Here is a 21,960-nt window from a genome sequence, read left to right as displayed (position 1 = left end):
GTAGCAGAGAAAAAATACATTCTGAGCTCTCTCATAGTGACTTTAACTAGTCTTTGGAACTGATTGTTTCTTTCATTGAAGGCTTATTAATTTAAGATTAAAAAAAAAAAGTTATTCTGATTTAAGAAGATGGGCAATTCACTCATGTTGGCTCACTTCTTGACTTTTTGCTTACTAATAGAAAATCAGACATTTGGACTACTCAAGTTATTTATTCTGACTTTATAAATCTCACAACTTCCCCTTAGGTGTTTTTTTTTTTTTTTAAAAAAAACAAAAACTTGACATTTATGTTCTCCATGCTTGATCAAAACCTCTTGTGTATCTAGATTCTATCCTGAGAATCCAGAAACTGGTAAGCAGTAAGAATTCTCTGAGTATCTCTTAGGTATGTCTTTATTTTTAAGCATTTCCCATCACTCAAATTTTCTTTTCAGTCTGATTTCTACAAAGTACCTAAATCACTGATCTTTCCTCAATAATAGACATTGGAAACACTGAATAAGATAAATACAACCATGTAGCTTATACTATGAGAATGCACAGAGCCTGACTTAACAGACAGGATTTAGTTTTGCTGAATTATGTTGGCAAAAGCAGGTTAAATTGTTAGCTACCCCTGGTTTATGGCTGATGGTCTGCAGCGTGTTCTGTTTGCCATCAAACCGTTTTATCTGCTGTTACTTGTTCAGAGAATACAGACATGATAGGTCTGTGTTGCTCCAGTTCCTTGTTGCGGAGTCAACATTCTTGGACCACTATCACGCATATACCAAATACTGTACTCTGGGCCGAGTACCAACATGCAGACACTAAGCCAGATCTCATTTAAATAAACTTTCAGTTTCATTCTATGGAATTAAGCCAATTATATGCCAGTATAAGTTCTGGTCCAGAAGATCTGTTCCAGATTTTGATACAAAATATACATCAAAGTCAAAATAACACCATTGGTCAAAATAGCACCATTAGATTGAGGAAATATTTTCACAGAACTTTGTTCATGGCACCTCATCACGACTTTTGTATGCTCTTCATTCCAAATTCTGTATCTATCAACCTTGCTTTCTTCAATTTAGCTCTCTGTCAGCCTTTAAACTGGAATTTAGGATAAATATTCCAAATCATCACAAAGTTGCATGGTTGGATGAGATACTAGCATCTGCAGTCTGCAGACAACCCAGCTCTGAGGATAGCAATAATTGTGTGGATTCAGCTAAAAACCAATATGAAAAGTAATGTGCCAAAAGCCAGTCTGGTGACAGAAAAAGAAGCGCTATCTTCACATCCCAAATTCCAGGTCTTTCTGACACTGAACGCTAATCAAGCAAAAGAGCCTTCCAGTTTTTATCTTGAAGGACTGTATTTGTTAAATTTGTGGGACCATAACGAGATACAGAAAAATCACAACTGTCTAAACAAAATGTGGAATACAACTGTAGCAGCGAGAAAAATGCCTTCAGAGGCAGGTTTTTTTCTTAGAATGACCCTGCTGACATCCCTTTTCAAAACTTGCATATATATATGAACTGTAGATTTCATTTGTGAGTTTTAATATTCTGTTACAAAAGATTAATAAATATAGAAAGAACCTTTTGGGCTCATTGTTCATAGGGAAAAAAACCATCAGTTAAGTCCTTGATATAAACTTACGACTCATGGAAACTGTTTAATTGGATGAAAAAGGAATAATTTTAGTCTAGAAAGCCCACTGTCAGGTAAATGCACAATTACTATGCCAAAAATTAATGCCAATATTTGAGTAACTATTTAAAATTATATTAATTCTTCTTCTGCGTTCATAAAAATAACACCATTTTGTTGTGATGGAGAGATCTTCTAGACAAACATAAGTATATTAATTTACACTCAAAAACTACTCAGACTGGGTTAAGTAAAAGTAGGTCGTCAGTTTCTGTAGCCATAAACCCTTGAGCAGGTGATGAACAGCAGAAGCTAAACGATTAAGCGGTCTTTTACATCTGGCTTAGTGGGTGGCAGCCTCAGCTCAAGTCTGAAGCAAGAGTTCAGCTCCTGCCTTTTAAGCTTTAAGCAGTACATCCCTACCCCCTTTACTATCATGCATTAAAACTGGCATATTCTGGTTGGAGAAAATGACTCAAATATAGAGATAACAGAATTATTTCACAGACCTTGATATGAGAAATATAAGCTAAATACCTTCTATTGAGTATGAATCCTTATATCTTACCTCCAAGTTTAAAGTAATAAATATGCAATATATGAACTGACTTGGGAAAAAAATACATGGTTGGTGTATTACCTGAGTGTTATCACTCACCTTTGAGGAGCTACGTATTCTGAAACTTTCTCTCTATTACTGTTGTGCCCCTCAATCTTTCTCTCCTCATCACTTCCTCTTTACACAGCCAGACACACTCCATCAGATTCCCAAGAAAGCAAGATCCATACTAGGTATCCAGAGGAGACCATCAGCAAGGCTTGAATTTTTTTAGTCTCTAAAAATATGAGCTTGCCACGTTACTAGCTCTGCTGGCATTAACTTCAAATTTTAAGAATCCTCTCACTTATATACACTTCTGTGCAGGACCATTTCACTCCTATCACAAGGCCAAAGGCCTTAGTTAATTATGAAGACCATTTTTAATAGCAAAACCAGCATTCATAAGGCACTTCTGGCATATGCTGCTAACCACATATCATACTTTGGATTTCATTTTCTTCTTTTTAATGATTAATTAAGTTTCAATAAAACCGCTATGAAAGCTCTTTCATGACAAACAGCTATGACTGACATTTTTAATGGGAATTATTTACTACTATAGTTCTAATTTTGCTGAATCATAGTAGATGTCCAATATTTTGGACAACTTGTATCCGCTTCTCAGTGAAGGAGACATGTAGGATCAGGAATCAGGAATCTATCTAATACTAAAATATTAGACAGATATTAGAATATCTCAGATTTTCTAAAAGCAATAACGAATAATGTTATCAGTTCTGCAACTTGGTTCTTAGCCCAACTTACAAATCCATTTCACTATAAGAACTCATTCAAAACAGAGCTCTAGTAAGAAGGTAAACTTCCTTGTTTCTTACATTACTCTGTCTATTCCACAAATTCTCTGAAAAACCGTCACACATTGTCTACTCAAATACTGTATGTTTGCCTGCACAACATAAAGTAATTCAGGTGACTAAAATAAAGCAATAATATAATAATTGGGAGCATAATTAGAGGCAGCACACTACAACAGGAACTATAGGAACTGAAGAGGGCCTTCCAATATTCATAGGGCTTGTATATGACAAATAGCAGACACAAATGAAGAACTAATAGGAGAATGGCTTCTTACCTGTTACCACACACTTCTTCTGACATTCTTCCAGTGTCAGAAAGTTGTTCTCATTGCCATGGCAACCACCATATTCGAATATTTCACACTTACGGCTTTGCAAGTTGAAATAATAGCGCATGTGGATTGCTTTGCATGGACCTTCATCTGCTTTCAGGGCACAAATTGAATGCCCCAGTTTCAGTGGTGGTAAAGCAGCACCTGTGAAAAGAGGAGAAGTAGTATAATTACTATAAAATTAGTTTGCTTCACTGCACAACCTAATTTCAAAATCAGTTTGCTTGCTTGTTTGGTTTGACAGGCACAGCATCATATCTAGCCTGTAAAGTTCTGAACACCTTAAACATAGATATACAAAGAAATTTATCAGCTTCATTGGCACATAGGTTCCATTCACTGAAATGGAATGTGTGATTGCAATTTTCAACCAGGACAGCTCCTATTATAAACTTCAAGTTCTCACCACAATCTCTGTAAACAGCTATCGATAGTGCCTTATTCACAGGAGCCAGTGAACAATTCTGAACAACACATACATTGAGAAAATCCTGGCAGCTCCCAAAGACAAAGTGACTACCCCCGCATAAAAAGGCAGAAAGAAGGCCTCTTGTGCTCTCTCCCATGCACATCTGATGATGAATATAGGCTTGAGTCTTGTAAATAGAGTGACCTCTCATACCAGGCAACACAGTGGCATGAACTATGCAAGACAGCCCTGCAGAGGGCACCATTCCCCTATGAGCTTACACATTTATTGGTGCTTAAACCTGCCTGGTACAATTGAAAGGCCATCATACTGGTTTAATTTCTTTGACTGCACTGTGCATGGGTTAGAGCTATCAAGAACTAAGGCGAACAAAATTAGAAAGTTCAGATAAAAAGAAATTGTATATTTCCATTTGAGTCATTTCTGTGTCTTTCAATATTATTAGCTTAGGGAACGGTTTGGAAAAACTGTCTCTTTTTTTATGAAGAAGATTATTACTGAAGTATTACTAGTGATAATTTGTCTATAAAACAAGTCTGTAACTGATGATTCAGTTTGTGATACTGTACCCTGATCAATATATGAATTAAGATCTTTTCCTGTTTTGCTTTTCCAAGGCACCTTTTTTACCCTTAAGGATTTTCAAAGCTTTAAGGCACTTGTGTGTTTGCAATAGCGGCCAGAAAAATAGAGCTGAAATCCTCTCGTTCTCACAGAGCTAATCAGAACTTTGGTGTCTCTTGCTATGTATATGCAGAGATATCTATCAGTGCCATTTGCAGTGGAGCAGGAAGGAGAAAAAGGAGGGCTGAGGACAAGAATTAACATTGTTATTGCACATCTCCCTAGTACTAACTAGAATAATTTCCCAGTCTTAATCAAAAGAATTGACAAAAAATCAAGCTTTAAGACATGGAAAATCAGTCTTTATGGTGAAAAGAAAATTGGCATAACTACTATATACCTGCTTTCTGGATGTCTATTTTTAATACATAAAATTGGCTTTACTATATAATATTTAAATGAAATGCACAGCTGAAGTAAATCCTCAAATACTGAGGTCAACGGAAATTTATGAATTTTAATCTATTTGGTCCATTTATAATTATTACACCTACAGGATAGAAAAAAATTTTTAGTACTAAAATCTTTTAACTCTATTTAAATCCTTGAAAAATTAACAACCTTTACTACAGAATTACCATTAACACAAAAACTGTAGCACATGATTAGATCTTCCATTTTTAAAAAGGACATTTTGGTGTTAAGATACAGATGAAGATGTCTAATTTCAAAAATTCCTACTAGATATTCAGCCCCTAAAATAGCTTGTGTCTCAGCTTCCTCATTAGTGAAACAGTATTTATAGATTTTGAACCTATTAAAATGGATTTGAAAATTTTATTGAAGATCATCTGATAAAAAATGTGGATGAATAAAAAGCAACATTTGCCGCAAATATCAGTTCTATGGAGCTCAGCTGGCCAAACAGATTTCTGAATTTTGTTTCTTGCCAGTCTCCTTGTCTGGGTCTTGATGATACTAGGAAAAATTAGGATTTGGAAATCACAAAAGTTCTAGATGCCAAGTTGGAGCTCAAAGGTCTAACATTCTCCAATAGCTTTGGGAATCCTTTAGAAGGGACTTTGAAAGACTAAAATTGACAGGGCATTTCATTGCAAAAGGAAAGTCTGGAACTCCCCATCCAGTAGTATCAGGGGGAAAAAAAAAAAAACCCTTCAAAACACTGAAGTTTTCAGTAACTTGTGGAATAATTCCTCAAATGGTAAACCAAACATTTAGAGCTGCACAGAAACTGATCTAACTCACATAGGAGTGGGTGAGGGTTGGCTGAATAGTGGGATGGGAACTGGATTATAATGACATTATTTTCTTAGAACACAAAAAAACATATCTCCAAAATGCCCTGTGTCAGTTTCCCAGTTCAGTCTAGAAGAAAGAGGCTGTGGAAACTTATTAGGTTTCCTCACTACTGGAATTTCAGACATGGGGTTATGTCAGCCCATTTTGCTTGCTACATTATGTTGCACCGATGTTGTGGGCTATCAAAACAGAAATAGTGTGCGGGCATAGTTGCAAAACTATCCAAAGATGATGAAGTAACAGCTTAGTAGATTTTCTCACGGAAATTTTCTCATCTCAGCTTCTAGCCTATTTCCCATCAAGCCCACAGAACCAAATCATTGTTTTCCTTACCTCCTAAGGCCTTTCCTCTGCAGTCAGAGTGACACCAGAACCACTGTGAAATGTACTGACTTCTGCTGCAAATGTAATGATTATGTATCCCACTTTTGGCAATCTACGAAATGGTAGAGACATTTATTTTCTTAGGAGTGCTAGTAAATTATTATACTTTGACTAAAATCCGTACCCTGTGAAACCCCCAGGGACCAAGTCCTCTCCCCTTTGAACCATAACCAAGGGTCTGTAAAGAAAGTAATCTCAAAGGGATTCAACGGAACTGAATCATTCTTGTGTCTAGGAACAGTGATGGAATTCTTCCCCATTACTTCATACTTGGGAACACATAACTCATGCAGATGGATATACAATTAGCTTTGCTTCTCAGATTGGAGCAGCAGACGAGAAGGCAAACATGAGTGTTTGGCTAGATCTGCATAGACAGAAATCCTCATATTATCTATTTTATACCTGGAATTTATCTTGAGAAAACTAATTCTCAGTTCAAGGTCTCCTCCTCTGCTCTTGAACACTGGGACAAATTGTTCCTACTATATTTTAGGTCTTGCATGAACTGCATAGGATACGACATTTAGAGAAGCTGACTATTAGGAAGGTCAGTTAATCTTCTTCAGTGGAACATGGGACTCTAAACCTGGAAGGAATTTTAACAAAGTATCTCTTTCAAGCTCTGCATTTTTCTATGGGATAGATACATTGAGACTTTTTCTGACAGACATGCAAATTGTTCTTAAAAGCCTCCAGTGGAGTAAAATTCACAACAACCTGAGGCAGCCAGTTCTAGGATTTCATTATCCTTCTCACAAAATAGGGTTTTTTTTCAAAATATACAGCCTACATATTACTTTACTGCAAATTAAATTATTTCAGCATTACTTCAGCGCATAGGAAGAATAATTCAATACCATCCAGTCTCTTCCTTACTTTTGGAAGAATTTTGTCTCCTCTCAGTCACCTCTGTACTAAATAAATGTTCTTCTTCCACTCCTTTTTTCATTGGCCACGCTATCCTACTTTGGATCTTTTCTAGCTGGTCTAGATTATTTTTTAAGTGTGCTGCCCTTAACATAATATTGAACCCAAGGCCTTACCAGCAGCAAACAGAGTGCAATAATTATCCTGTTTTTTTTCTTAATATATCAAGGAATTACTTGCCTTTTTTACAACATCACACTTTCTTTGTAATGCACTGTAACCTCTGCTTGCTTTACAGTATGTATAACCTTGTTATACAGGTGCTTAGCCAGTTATTTTCCACTTTATATTTTTAAATGCATTGATTCTCCTTCTTAAGTATAACAGCACTTAGCATTTGTCTTTTTGAAAAGAAAATGAATTTAGGCCTCTACACTGTATCCTGCCCGACTGGATTTATATTAGGCATTCAATTCAAGAACATTTTGAAAAAGGCTATAAAATTATAGGACTGTACTACCCTAAACCACGAACATGAAGTGTGTTTTACTAGAAATACATTAAGAAATGGTTACAGCTGATGGTCACCATCACTCAAAAGTTATTATAAATCATAATAAAAATAAAACAACACAAACAAAAAAAAAAACCAAGAAATTTCTAATTTAAAGCCTTTATTGGGTCAGGTACATGGTAGGCTGACATGACAGAAGATACAGAGTGTCATCTGCTCTGCCATAACTCTCTGTATGCTCCATAGTTTGTGGTAAGTGCAAAGTACTGCTGATGAAATGGCTCAAAATGAGCACGAGTTTAGTGCAAACATTTCACGTCACTACCTTCTTCCTCCATTCCTTCAGTCTTTTGGCTTTTGCCAACTGTCAGGGACAGGACATTGGCTAAGACAGCTCCAACATAGCACAACCATTCTTACATCTAAGCTACTCACATCACAATTTTTGCAGCTCAAGACATAGGTGTTTAACATAGCAACAGTTACTGTTAACTGACATGCAGTAACTTCAACGGGAAATCTCTAGTAATCTGCAGCTTGTCACACTGTAGCCCTGGGGACATGAAACTTATATGAAAAATGCAAAACCCTATTACTAACAAGCAATATAATATTACAAAACCGTAAGTGGTGAATAACATCTCACAGGAGCATTGACAGTTTTTTCCAATTCTCTTACCTTAGCATAAATAAAAACAGTACTTTTTTCCTCCACAAACATAATCAATGAGTTTAACAACTTTCAGAACCTAAGGATAATCTGCAGGGCTGCAGGTTAAAAATAAATCCTTTCAATTAGAAAGTGAATCGATTTTTGTATTATACCTATGGCACAGTAAATATGAAAGACAACAGCATTATTGCAGCTGCTTTTCAGAACAAACTATATAAATTAAAATAGAATCAAACTTGTTCTACGCTGTATAGAACTGGAATTGCGATATTACTGAGTTTTATGTAGAATACTTTCTGTTATGTTTGCTTAGGTTACAGGGTCTCACCCTTATATATGTTTCTGTGGCTATCCTTCATTTTAAGATAGGCTGTCATCTTTCCAGGGTTCTTGTAAATGTCTCTCTTTGATAAGTGATATCAATACTAAGCACCTTGTCACTAATGAATAACTGGTTTTTCTCTCTCCATCTTTGTCAGTTTAATTTGACAGCTTCCCACCCACACACTGTTCAGTGCTTTTCCTAAACATGTGTTTCCTACTCTTTCTCTAAGTAGTCACATTAATTCTTGATAAACTTTCACATTAGAATGAAAAGCACATTTAGCTTGCTGTGAGTCATTCTCTTTAGGCTTTGGAACATCAGCTACAGGGCTCCCAACCACAAGTGGTATTACTGAACAGTATACATAAAACAGTTATTTTTGTATCTTTTATTTTTGTTATTATTGTAATTTATTACTGGAAAAACGACAATGTTATTGCCAGAAAAGAAAATACCTTGAGAATCCTCTTTACCCTGTTGGACTTAACTTGCAACCTTAACTACCACTGTAATTTAAATACTAATAGACATACACACAAAAAAAACTTTAGGTTTATATAGCACTTGTACTCAATGTGACCCTAAAGTATGACATTACAAACAATGGATGCACACATTTTTCAATTAGCAACAACCTAATCCTTATATAGAAATACAACCAGAATACTGCAAAAATAAATTTCTGTAAATACTTCAGTTGAATCTTTAGTAGTCACAAAAACAGCCTTCATTTAATTCTCAGCATCACATTTGACTGTTTTTCAGTTTGGATCCAAATGTTCAGAACTGTTCCTCACACTAAATTAGTTACTGGTTGTATAATCTTAAATGATTGCTAGTAAAATAATTAAATACCTGAGAAAATAACTATTTGAAAAGACCTTGAGATATTTTTCTTTTTCTATTTGTTTGTAAATAAAATAGGTACCTGGAGGAGAAAAAGTGAGGACTAATTCAGTGGATATCAGTAATAATGAAACTAATATCCTTACTTGTTCTGAAGTGTGTTATTTTAACAAACAAGAGAATTTGGCTTTCATGAAATGCTAGTTTGGGCTGAGATTTTTTTTAAAACAGAGTTGCATAGGTAGAGCAAAGATAAATGTGACATTGCCTTCACAGAAGAAGGGAATTTACATGCTTCAGGGTTGAAGAGAAGCAAATTTCTTCTCTCTGAGACAGTCCAGTTACACAAGGATGCTATGTATATGCTTAATGTAGAATGGCTCATATTTTTTAATGTTGATGACTAAGTCCTGCAGCACTGGCTTCATTTGTAGCATAGCCATGATTGTGCAGAATTAATATGTTTGTCTCAAGGAACATGCCTGAAAAGGACTGACAGAGAGAAATAATCTGTCTGGAAACTGGACAACACAGGGGCAGATAAAGAGTGCCAACATGAAAAAGCTTCCTTTAAGTTCCACTCCTAGCTGGGCGCCTAAATCAGAGCTGCCAAATGGGAGAAGTATCTACTACATAGTCCTCTGCCGCTTAGGGAACAAATCACCGTTTTAGAGAATTTTCTCAAAGGAAAGAAGAAAATGTTAATGACATCCAAGGTATGTACTTTCCTCTTCTCTACTTTCTCAAAATTGTCTGGGATGAAATTAAAATATCTTTCACAATGACATCCATTACAGAAATTTGACTCAACTTACTTGATTTTGATGAAGTGAAGGTAAACAATGGCCTTATAATGGTAAGGATCAGAGAACCTCCCCAGTCCTAACAGTCACACTTCTGATGATATTTTTCTTAATAAGAACCTCTTTTTAACTGGTGAGTTTTTTTTAATCCATCAATATCAAATCACTTGGGGTTATACAGAGAGAGCTTCTTCAAGGCCCTGAACAACAGCTAGGGCAATCTATAACTGCAACATCATGAGAAGAAACTTTGCAAAGTAACTGTGACTCAGAGAGCTGTGCACGAGGCAGAGAGTAACACAGCCTGCATCCATATTCAACAACTTTCTCCTCCATTTGCATAGGGAATCAAAATCTGAATTTACCAGTTCCTTGTTCTTTTTCCCCCAAAAGTGAAGTCTTGCATGGGGCCTAAAGCAGAGCTTTAAGGGAATAATCTTTGTATCTAATACAATGTTTGGTTGAAATGACCCTGCTTGAGCAGGGAGGTTGGACTAGATGATCTCCAGAGGTCCCTTCCAACCTAAACGATTCTGTGATTCTGTGATTCTGTGAAATTAGAAGTTTCAAAAATGATGGGAAAAGGAAACCTTTATAGAAGGCACACAATTTTGCTAGAGTTTAATGCCAAATTCTGAGCATATCCCTATTAGAACAACAATCCAGAGCATTTTTAGCGCTGTTGCTTGCTTAATTCCACTTTCAGAAATCTCCAAGAAAAGTTCTCAAGTACAGAATTACATCTGCAGTGCATTTTAACATAGTCTTTTTTGTTTGTTTGTTTGAGATAGTTTTCCATGTCGTGTTTTGTAAATTCTTACCTGGAATGTCCTCCTCTTTGCCATCATCTGAGTCAGCAGTCGTATGCCCGATAATACCGACGAATAGGAAGATAAAGGTTAAAGATAAGGAACATCCCTTCTTTCTTTCTTTCACCTGTCCTGAATAACATATAAATGACAATGCATAGTTACATCAAATTCCTTGAGTGCTGTGCAAAAGTTATTAGTAATGTAATATATAGAGACATGGGTAAATATATTAATTGGGAGCTTTGGAAGTAACTTGAGTTCCATGAATATAATTCTATTGGAAGCACAACGAAAACCAGGATGAGATTTTTAGTTGTGTTCAATTGATTACAATTCTGCTTCCTCATCTTCAGAATAGATTAGAGGTCTTGCTATTGTAATTACTTTAAACTACAATTTCAATTGGCACATAGAATACATAATCATATAAAATGAAAAATTACTTGAAAGTAGAAAATGGTACATCTCCCCAATAATTACTCTATGTCAGTTGACTGGCATTTCTAATCCTTCCCAATAAATATTACTCTGTCTGTAGACTCTGGATTCATCATCAAACACATGCGATTCTATTTTGAACAATTATTTTATCAACTGGCAATTACTGAGTTCCTAGACTTTCAGGTAAGTTATATTTCACAGGAGTTAGTAAATATTTGGCAACATGAGCTTTAATGTTTTAAGAATTATTTTGCATCTTGTAGATCACCTTAATATTGAATATATCATTTAGTAAGTGCAAAGCCATATTTCTAAAATGGAATCGTGAAGCCATAGTCCTTCACATAAAGAGATACTTTTATTTCATGGCAACTGGCATCCACAAGTTGCCAAAGATGAGGTTGCACATGTATATATGAGAATATGTCTGAAAAACATTTGCTTTAATTTTTTTTTGATACATATATTTTCAAACTAACATGAAGTTGCTTAATGATTCCCAAATTCTAATTAGAGAGTAGTAACCGTATCCCCTTCAGCTATATATGGATAACTCACAATGCATATACCCTTTTTCAAAAGTATGATACTGAACTTCGCCTAAGTTAGTAAACAAAATAGAATTAAGGATCTAAGCACTAGGAAGTTTCTGGCCTTCAGGCACTATTTTCTCCTTAGTGACTTTGTCTAGATGCCTTTGCAAGACAGGTGATGTAGACACGTTAAAGCAGTGAGGGTAGCAGGGGGTGGATGAGGAGAAGGGAGGACGTGTCACTGAGCCTGGGATACAGTTTTACAGTAGGAGGACTAGAGAGATGGGGCTGCAGTGGCAGGCAATATAAATAAAAGTCTTTAACAGATTAAACTTTTCTGTGAGTGAAATATCTTTGTCTATGAAGTTAGAGGTAAATCTAGCTATAGTAGCTGAGAAAACATGTAAGCACTAACAAAACTCTAGGAAGCAAGGATGTCTCAGAAAGGTGGAACAGACGCACAGAAAGATCAACAAATTTGTCACAGCCAGTCAGAAATTGTGCCAGAGTCAGAAGTTGCAGTCATACCTCCAAACCCAAAGCACAGCCTTAACCAGAATTTTCACTGCTCTTTTGATAACTTACCATTTTTTCCCTCCTGCATATTCTGTGTTTTCCTAACTTGCAGCACCTGTAGTAAAAACAAATGCGCTCTTAACAAAAAAAAAAAGTCTGTGTGAAATCACAGATCAGATCATGAACAGCAGTAACTATTTGGACACTTATTTATGGACAATTTCCTTTAAAAGTCTTTACTACTTCTTGTGGTGAAAAACACTGAGAGATCTGTCTTCCGCACCTCGAAGAAACTAAATTTGGGGATCATGGGAATTGTTATTTTAACTGGAAAATAAGAGAGCATTGAATTTTTCATCATAATGCTTTCCTGCCAAACTAAAGAATATGCCTTTAATATCTTTAAGCTTAATCCATACAGTGACATACAGAATCCTTCATCCACATACAGTTTGGCAGACTTCAATAATGCAGATCACAGTTTGTGCTAGTAGTCATGATTTTTAAACAAGCTTTCTCAAAGTTTATTTCTTATTTCTAAAAAAAATTCTCAAAATGTTGCTTTCCAGGTGGGATGTAATAACTGCTCTTTGAATAAAACACAAATTTGTTTCAAATTTTGAAGCATATAAAGTAAGAACATGTGCAACAGCTTAAGTTACTCATTTTCAGAGATTTTTCAGAGAAAAATCAGTGATGTCTTTATTCGTTGTTCTAGACTAGAACTACAATTCTTATGACTGAACGCTACATTTCTATATTATTTTACATTTTAAAACTTAGCCTAATAAGATACTATTTTTCCCCTTTCCCCAGTAACAATTTTCTAGTAAACTGTGTACTCTGTCCAGAAGAAATAATCCATACTCAGCTTTTCCACAACCTCTGTACTAGAGGACTCACTTATGGGCCACTTAGCTGGCCACAGCATATCCCTACAACATCTCTAAAAACTAAAGAACAAAATCATGTCATTGTGCTATGGACTTAATCATCAATTATCAATTCACTCTAACATGCCAGACATCTAGACTTAATTACATTTATTAATGTCACTGACTGCCTTTACTTCTGTACCCCACCTCGTTATTTGCCTTACTTTTTGTCAGGCTGTCGAAAGGTCACTTATTGGTATCTGATAATTATATAAGATAATTATTTTCCCATTACAGCCAGATCTGGCTGGGGACATAGACTCACACTCCCCTGCCCACAAATTGCTGTCCAAGTGTCATCTGGCCACGTCCCGCTCCCCGTTTTGTACCATTGGGAGAAAGGAGAAATCTTCAATGAAACGCTCACTGCTGTTCCCTCGATACTTCTGCGTTCCTGCCCGTGACATTAGCAGTAGCACACGCTCTCTTCAGGAGACTCTGAGCACTTGTCATTACTCAGGTAATCTTCAGTTTTCCAGTAAACCAAAGAGCAGAGATTCCTTTTCCATTCTGAGCTAAGCACGTATTACAGCTTAAACTGGAAGGAAAGCAACCCTCCAAGAGCCAGGGTAACGACCAACCTTGACATTACTCCCACAGCTTCGGGAATTTTGCCCTGATCAGTTTGTGTGGGTGGCTGGAGTTTATGCCAGAAGATCCACACAAATGGATCTGTTTATATTTATTGCCTGGTAAAATAGTGTCTTATACTTCAGTCACTAGAAATAAATTGCATAAGTAATAAGCAAAATTTTAACTGAAACAATGCTGAAATAATGCTATATAAGAGCATAACTCAAACTCTAAATAAAACAAAAAAAACTCTCAAGAAAGGATAATCTTATTGACTATATTGCTGCCAGAGAGTGAAGAAAGCAATCTTCCTTTTCAACTTCTGCAGTCCATTCTGTCATTTCCAGAAACAGGACACATCTTATGACACATTTTGGCCTAGTAGGAAATTTTCTTCCATGCACAGCTTTGTGGCTCAAGCTCTTGGAATGTTTTTAAATTATTATTATTATTTATTATTTTCATTTTTATTCTAGGGTTAGAGATATAGTTACTTAACACCTGACAAAAAGTCTGGCCATGCTGTAAAAGAGGAATGAAAGAACTCTGCACAAGGCAGCGTGAAGTGTTAGCAAGCAAAGACAGGCGTTATGATCTGAGAGATATCTAAATTACAATCTTAGTTTGATATTTACTAACTTTAAAATGAAGCTGCAAGTAAGAAAAAAAGATTGCATGAGAAGAAATATTAAGTTGAAAATTTGAATTAATAATACCAGAATAAACACTCACAATCGTAACGTGAATAAAGATAGCTAAAGTTTAGCATCATTTAAGCTGGATAAAACAGAAACAGAATCAAATATTCAGATTTTATACTTCGAAAGATACTTAAAAAGAAACGTAGACTTTCAGACTCTGCCTGTCTGCTCTGAGTACATGGGAATGAAAAATTCTGAAATAAACTTTCAATTTTAATTTTTGAAATGATTTTGGAAAGCTGAATTTTCTAAGCACTTTCATTTCCCTAGAAACCTTAATTTGTAATCATTGGCATAATTATGAGACTCTTCACAAAGGAACCTGGAAATTATCCACAACCTCAGCGGCCCTTGGATTAATTCCAGGTTTGCCCCTCAGCTCTTATTCTCTCTGTTTGAGCTTTTCCAAACATGATGGCAAGATTCTCACTAGTTTTGGAAAATTCTACTTAAATTTGCTTTTGTATCATTCAAAATTAGGCCTTGATCTCTTCTCCTAGGAATCTGCAATATATAGCTTCTAGATTACAAAATTTGCTGATCCATTTTTACTCAAAATCCATTCAAAATTCCCTAAAGTCTGTTAGACAATATTGGAATCAATCAGCCAAAAATGGAACTCCTCAGTCAACTTCTCTTTATCGTTTGAAGATAACTCTTTAAAATAGAATTTTGTACCTCATTAGCATAATTATCAGTCTGTGAGTCTGAGGACAAATCACTGCATTTGTATATCGAACAAAAGTCTTACTGAGTTTCAGTATTTCTACTCTTATCCCCCTACATTTCCCTGAAAAGACCGTTTTGTTGCAAGTAATTCTCAGAGGTAATTTCCCAAGAGGAAAAAATGTAGGCTGTATAACTGCACATCTGCCCTGTACAAAGTCTACTGACAGAACACAACCTCCTTTATCTTCTTCCAAACCCTCCTGCAAGGTCACACATTCCCAGCAGACTGTGTCAGGTATGGGTGGATATGGGATAAAAGTGGGGGGAGGGGGGAGATGAAGGTTTTAGTACTGAAATGCTTACATCCTTCTATAGCTTAATTATACCTTATACCAAGCTAAAGGAAGGCTGAAATCCAAGACCAAAGTGAACTTTGCAGTGCTTTTTCAATTAAAAAACCCAGACCTCCAGAAAAGTCCCAGTTTGCTGATATCATGTTCAGCTGCTCAGAAACATAGGCTTTTTAAAATTAAGAGCCTATATTTCTTTTTTAATGCATTCTGTTTAATTTTTATTGTATGCATATGGTAAAGCACTGTTCAAAACCCTATCTGTGACATTTTGCTCAGTGAAATAAAACAAAGTTAGCCAAACATACACTTCTGTGAAGGACTGCATGTCATGGGAAAGACAGAAATGCCTTAAATATAAATAATTCATGCTAAATGCTTCAATTATTTAGGCCGCATTCAGTAAAATCTCTAGTCTCTTTACTTTAGAAAGGGTCCTAATTTAGGACAGCTAGGATTCAGACTTCTCCTTTTCGAAACAGAGTATTTCCTTAGGACAGGCACTCTACTGCTCTCAAAGTAACCAGCTCTTAAGTGACATAACAGACATAACATCTGACAAAGGAGATCAAAGGTCTGTAGGTGGTAATTGGCAACGATTTGTTTACTAGTTTAATTAAATGCTCTCATTTGTGAGTTACGCCATTAGCTTCCTTCAAGCTAGGCTACAGGCGGATGTAGTGGGTTGCAAGCAATCAGGGAAGTTCCCCATAACAGAGAGACATCCCCAGATATCAATGAATATTAACAGATATCGATGAATATTAACAGATATCAATGAATATTAACAGATATCAGCACTGTAAGACTTAGCAGCTCAGAGGATCAGGCCTTATTGCCTGGTTTTATAACCAGGCTTTCTTTTACTCTGCCACCTAAAGACAGAAATATCAGAAATTTCTCCACACTTCTTGCTAAAGAAAGATAAGTGGAAAACTCAGTGCCTTTTCCAAGCAATTTGTGGCCTCTGGAGTCAGAGCTTTTAGATACATATTTATTTAGCAAACTGTTCTGCACTAATTTCTGCAGTAACTGGAATGGTTAGAAGCAAACATTTCTTCAGCATGGTATCTATCTCTAACGAATTAACTGGAAAGCAAAAGAAAAGCTAGCATTTTTATATTATCCAGAAAAAGGTAGCTTTACTAAACAGCATGAAGTGGCACTGTAATGACTGTAGAAGTGACTCATTCACACTGACAGCACAGGAAATGGAGGCAAAAAAAAAAAAGTGAGGCAAAGGATATAGCAAATGGAGGAATGAACAGCAAGAGATAGGACATGCACAGTCTGAGGATGAATCTAGCACTGCCTAAAGTTAAAGGTGAAAAGGTCTAACCAGACAGGATTATAGCACCTCTATCCTAATACTATACTTCACCTGTGTTATATTTACCCTATGATATCTTGTGCCACCTAGGACTCATAGGACAGGGAATTAATTGGATTGTACCTGTAGCACTGTCACACAGCTGCCAAGTCAGCAGGTTGCCTGGAGAAGTATTTTACTACAGATCCTATTTTACAGCTGTTTAAACCATCATGGTTTCTCATTTACTCTACAGTAAGTATGAAGAAAATCCTAACATTTGTGAATTCTACAAAACTGTGTCCTTTTAAATAAAAATGGTAATCACAGTTTAGACAAAATAAATATTTACTGAATGCAGTTTGACTCACTAAAGTTAGGGACAGATGATTTATATTAGACTACTGACATCATGCATCCTCAACACATTCCCCCCACCCCCCCCAAGGAGTTAATAAAATCTCCCTTACTCAGCCTAACAGTGGCACATCCTGACAAGCAGAAAAAGATGTTTTAGAAACCAGAAAGAAATTTTATCTTTTACATAAGACGACCAGCAACAACAGAATACCCTGTACTTCCCAGATTTGTTCCTGATGAAAACAAAGAGGATCAATTTATCCTGGAAAAATATATCAATCTTTTTATATATATATATATTCACTTCAGAAGACTGAGCACTGCTTATAAGACAGCTTCTACTCCACTGTAAAAATCCGTGCCAGTTTTTAAGTGCACTATGAATATTTTATGATCAACTCCACCCTTGCCATGTGCCAGAAAGTAGATGAACTGTAGAGCACCTAAATGACAGCAGGCAAGGAAACCTCTCCGAGAATTAAAGGAAAATCAGGAATGAGACTTCCTTTTAAGCCTCAAATTGCCAAAGACTTTACTAGCCAACTCTTCATTGCAATTGAAAAAAGATCTATAGGTTGCAAAATTCCTTGGAAAATAATTAGGTGTATTTACTTAATCATCTCCGAAGATGTAATAGAAAAATATACTGCTGTTATTACATATTTATAAAAACATAATCCTCTAATACATTTTTTGAGAGGTACCATTCGATAAGATCTCCACTGTCTGGTTCTATCTAGAAATCTAGTATTAAAATGTGCAAGTTGGAGTTACAATGTCTTACTAGTAATGTGGTACCAGCCACTACTACAAAGAAGTAATTTGTTTCAACTGCAAAAGCATAGGGGACAATCTCTGCACTTTCTTGAAGCAATCATGTCTTTCCGTGTAATATAATTGCACATTCATGTTTGCTACACACTTTTGTGGCAACTTTCTAGCAGACAGGCTTTGCAGCCCATCAAATCAGTTTGCTGAGCTCTCTGACAGTCTGGTGTTATGACTGCTAGATGTCACTTCTCTGTCTAACTGCTAGCACTCAGCCAAATGCCATACTTGCCTTTCCTTGTCAATCTGTTGCGCTCCTGGAGTAAACTTAAGTACTGTTGCTTTTAAACCTTGTACTATGCTTTGTTATACATCCAAACCAGATCTGGAATGCCTCAGTGGGGGCAGGAGACGCAGGAAAGAAAGGGAATGGAAAGGCTCAAAAGGCCTTAGATATTTTTGAGGCCGTTCATAAAGAAATTGCCATATGGAACCAAAAGTGAGGCAGTGGATGAAGCTGTATTAAAAATAAACATATTTAAATGTATTACAAGAGAACAAAGCCTAAAAGCTGGACCTCCAGAGCACATGCAAGTAAGCTATTTTTATTCGGAACCAGATAGGATCTGGACTTGTGCTTTCAACTTGAAGCAATTGGTATGGCCAGCGAAGAAGCTGACGGGCCTCCGAACAAGTAGATCGTGTAGACGGATCTCCTGAAAGTCAGGATATACCTTTTATGCACCTGCATCCTATACCTGCAAATACTAGCTCAGTCCAAAAACTAAGTGAATGAGGCTGATGAATATAATTACATTTATTTCGACTCTTGGTAATGTGTATCCCATACTGTTTTCATCATTTAAATTTAGCATTTTTATTCTCTGAACAGGACGCCATTCTCTTAGGTGGATTGGTATTAGAGGCCTTTCTGAGTTTTATCGCTTCTCCCCTCCTACTTTCAGTTTTTGAAAACAATGACCATGTTGCAGTCAGCAAGCCTGCAGTAGCCAGGCTACCTTCCCAGTCTTCAAAACTGGACTCCTACTGAGACTTATTTCTGTACCCACAGGCTGATCTGGCAACCGGAAGCAAACTCGTTAAAAAACAAAACAAAACCCCTCATCACAGAAATGCACCTCCCAGAGCAGACAGGAGCTACGCTATATAGCGTGCTCGATGCACAGTGTAGTTTGATTAAACACTTCATTTAAATTCAGCAGTGAGAGGGACTGCTTTTCCTCCACCAGTCTGGGACCATCAGCTTGACGAAGACTTTTCTCTGTGCAAATTATCCCAAAGCAATATGCAGCCTCTGTTTAGGTATCATGCTTTGAATGTAGCAATAGCAAAACACACCATGGCAGCTGCACCCTAACATATCAAATCATCCTTGTAAAAAGTGCACTTTTTTCACAGTACGCATCCAGCACGGCCAGTGAAGATCTAAGATATAATTCTAGACATAAAAACTGCCTCCATCACAGCTGTAACGTTCCAAGACAAAGCAGTCCATTTCCTTATTGCAGGACAAAGCCTCCTGCCTTTCCCATTGCACAAAACTGCCAGAGGGACCATTCTGCATAGTAGCTTGAATACATTTTCTGAGCCTAATATTTGTGTTATTTTATCTTTGGTTTTGATCACATGGTTTGAGGACACACCCTCCCAAGTTAGGACAATACATGGACTAAAGTGTAAATGCTATTACCATCCATACTTAGTCTTTACCTTCCACTTCCCAGTTTTCTAGCTCTCATACTTCCTATAGGCTCGTAGTAGAGTCTCCGCAAAATCCAGAAGAGGGAAATTTCAGCAGGTCACCACACCCCTTGTCTTTGTCTGCAGTGCTACAATTACCACACACAATCCAACATAACCTGCCCTGCACTCAGTTACCTCTCTACAAAAAACCTGCCTTGAGCTAGCTGGAAAGTTCCCATGGGCCCCGGAACCCCAGTGCAAGGAAAAGTGGTAGAACCTGAATTGAGAGTCTTCATTCTGCCTAAGACTAGGAAAAGACCCCGAAGATAGCACCTCAAAGCCTCAAAGAGACCAATTTAAAATTTTCACCTCTGCTCTGATGTAAATAGAACGAAGGTGATGGTACATGCTTTTCTGGTAGTCTTATAAGATGGGCAGGCCTTCATCCACTGCTCAGCCTCTGCAGACTGAACAGTAGGGCGAAAAGAAACAACAACAACCACAAACCAACCAAACAAGAAAACACGCATTCACACTGCGCCTCACAAGCTCCTGTTCTGCGTCAGTCCTGACCCCTGGCAGAGCAAAGCCTTGCAATGTCTCAGCACCTTAACTGAAAAGGAAGCAGTCTAACAAGGATCATCAGCAAGTAAACATCACTGCTTGAAAGTATGATCAATTAAAGCTCCGGACCCTCAATTTACCCCCTTCCAGTACCATATAGTAGCAGCCATTACAGTCTGTATCAGTCCTGAATCCAGGGACTCTACCATATCCCTCTAAGAGCTAATCACAACTACTTCTTGTTATAAAGATGCTTTTGGTTGGTTACCTACCTTTCACCATTTAATGCACTAGTTGATTTGCTGCTGCACTCTTCTGGCCTCTAACATTAGCAAGTGTTTAGTGAAGTAAAAAGTTAGAAAAACAAACGGTCTTAGCTTTCATGCTTCAAAGTTGCATGAGTTGATGTAATTGTTTCATATTTTAAAACTCTCACTTTGGTTCTGTTTCCATTTGGGTCATAAATGCTGTTTTGCAAACACAACTGAAACTAACATAAAAGAAAACCCTATTACATTTTGAAACTACAGACCAAAATTAATAAACCTACCCCCAAGGACACCCTTCTTTTTCCACATAACTCTCAACCTCTCTTACCCTTTCACTTTGCTTTGTTCACTTCTTTCACCTGTGCTCTAAAACTGTTAAAACTGTTTTTCATTTTTTCCAGCTTAGCTCCAGGATCTATTCCCTTCTCCTACTCATCTTATACTTGGCACTGGGTATTTCCTCCATCCCATCTCCACTTAACTTCTCTTTTTATGCAGCTCCAGGCCCCACTTCCCTCCTCATCGAGTTCTCCTTCCCACCTGGCTCAAACAGGGCCTCACATCTGTGATATCCATCATCCAAGAACTGGAAAAAATCTGAGAGGTAAAAGGGGCTGAGAATACACCTTAGAGATGACACGAGCATGCCTTGGTTAAAGTAGGCCAAAAGAAATTTTCCTAACTCCCGGAGAGTACAGTGCAGAGAACCTGAGGCAGTCACCCCAGTGAATTACAAGCCTTGGAACTAAGAGTGACTTTTTAATAGCTGTACTTATCTCTTTGCAGGAACACTTGATTTGCCCACACCAAATCACATAGCTAGTAACAATATCATGCTGGAGTGCCTAATGATTTTCTAGCTACTTCTACTAGTCACAGGAAAAACAAAACAAAACAAAATCAAAAAAGGTAAAAGACCAAATATTAGCTCATCATAAAGGAGAGAGGTCCACATATGGAGTACATTTTTTGAATTTCAGTTTCCACCCTATAGAAGACTGAGTCACAAAGAAATAAAGAATTACCAAGTCAGTTATTCCTTTAGAAGTGACAACTGCATCTCACGTGCCACATCCCAGTTTGACGCAAATCTCCACTTAACATATGTAATGCTGTTTCCATTGTGACTTCACTTTCAATAAGAAAAGGAAATGTTAATTTCTTTCTACCAAAAATTTTTTTAAATATGGACTAAAACAAATTATCAGCTTACATCATTTAGGGGGGTGAGGGCAGAGGGTAGAGGAAACTGTACTGCTTCTCTTCAACAGCAAGATAAGAGGTATCAAAACAGATAAATTAAAATTAAGTAAATGCTACATTTCGGGCAAA

At 36.8% G+C, this 21,960-nt stretch overlaps 1 protein-coding gene across 13 annotated transcripts in view; it reads right to left on the bottom strand.

Moving 5' to 3' along the window:
• The window catches only part of TFPI (tissue factor pathway inhibitor), a 197,113-nt gene that overhangs the window by 16,156 nt on the left and 158,997 nt on the right, over positions 1-21,960 (bottom strand). For 7 of the 13 annotated variants that reach the window (XM_068948353.1, XM_068948356.1, XM_068948351.1 and 4 more), the window contains 3 exons: positions 12,496-12,541; positions 10,946-11,065; positions 3,339-3,539 (listed from right to left, as the gene is read on the bottom strand). In XM_068948353.1, the coding sequence (XP_068804454.1) occupies positions 3,339-3,539; positions 10,946-11,065; positions 12,496-12,514 (340 nt within the window). In that variant the 5' untranslated portion in view covers positions 12,515-12,541. Of the gene's footprint in view, positions 1-3,338; positions 3,540-6,042; positions 6,146-10,945; positions 11,066-12,495; positions 12,542-13,690; positions 13,845-21,960 lie in introns of those variants that run through there. The other 6 variants (XM_068948358.1, XM_068948357.1, XM_068948350.1 and 3 more) reach the window with 5 other exon arrangements.

The sequence above is a fragment of the Struthio camelus genome, chromosome 6 (assembly GCF_040807025.1).
Source record: "Struthio camelus isolate bStrCam1 chromosome 6, bStrCam1.hap1, whole genome shotgun sequence".
NCBI classification, from domain to species: domain Eukaryota; kingdom Metazoa; phylum Chordata; class Aves; order Struthioniformes; family Struthionidae; genus Struthio; species Struthio camelus.
Note: the sequence above shows the minus strand (reverse complement) of the source record. Positions and strands in the feature narration are given on the sequence as shown.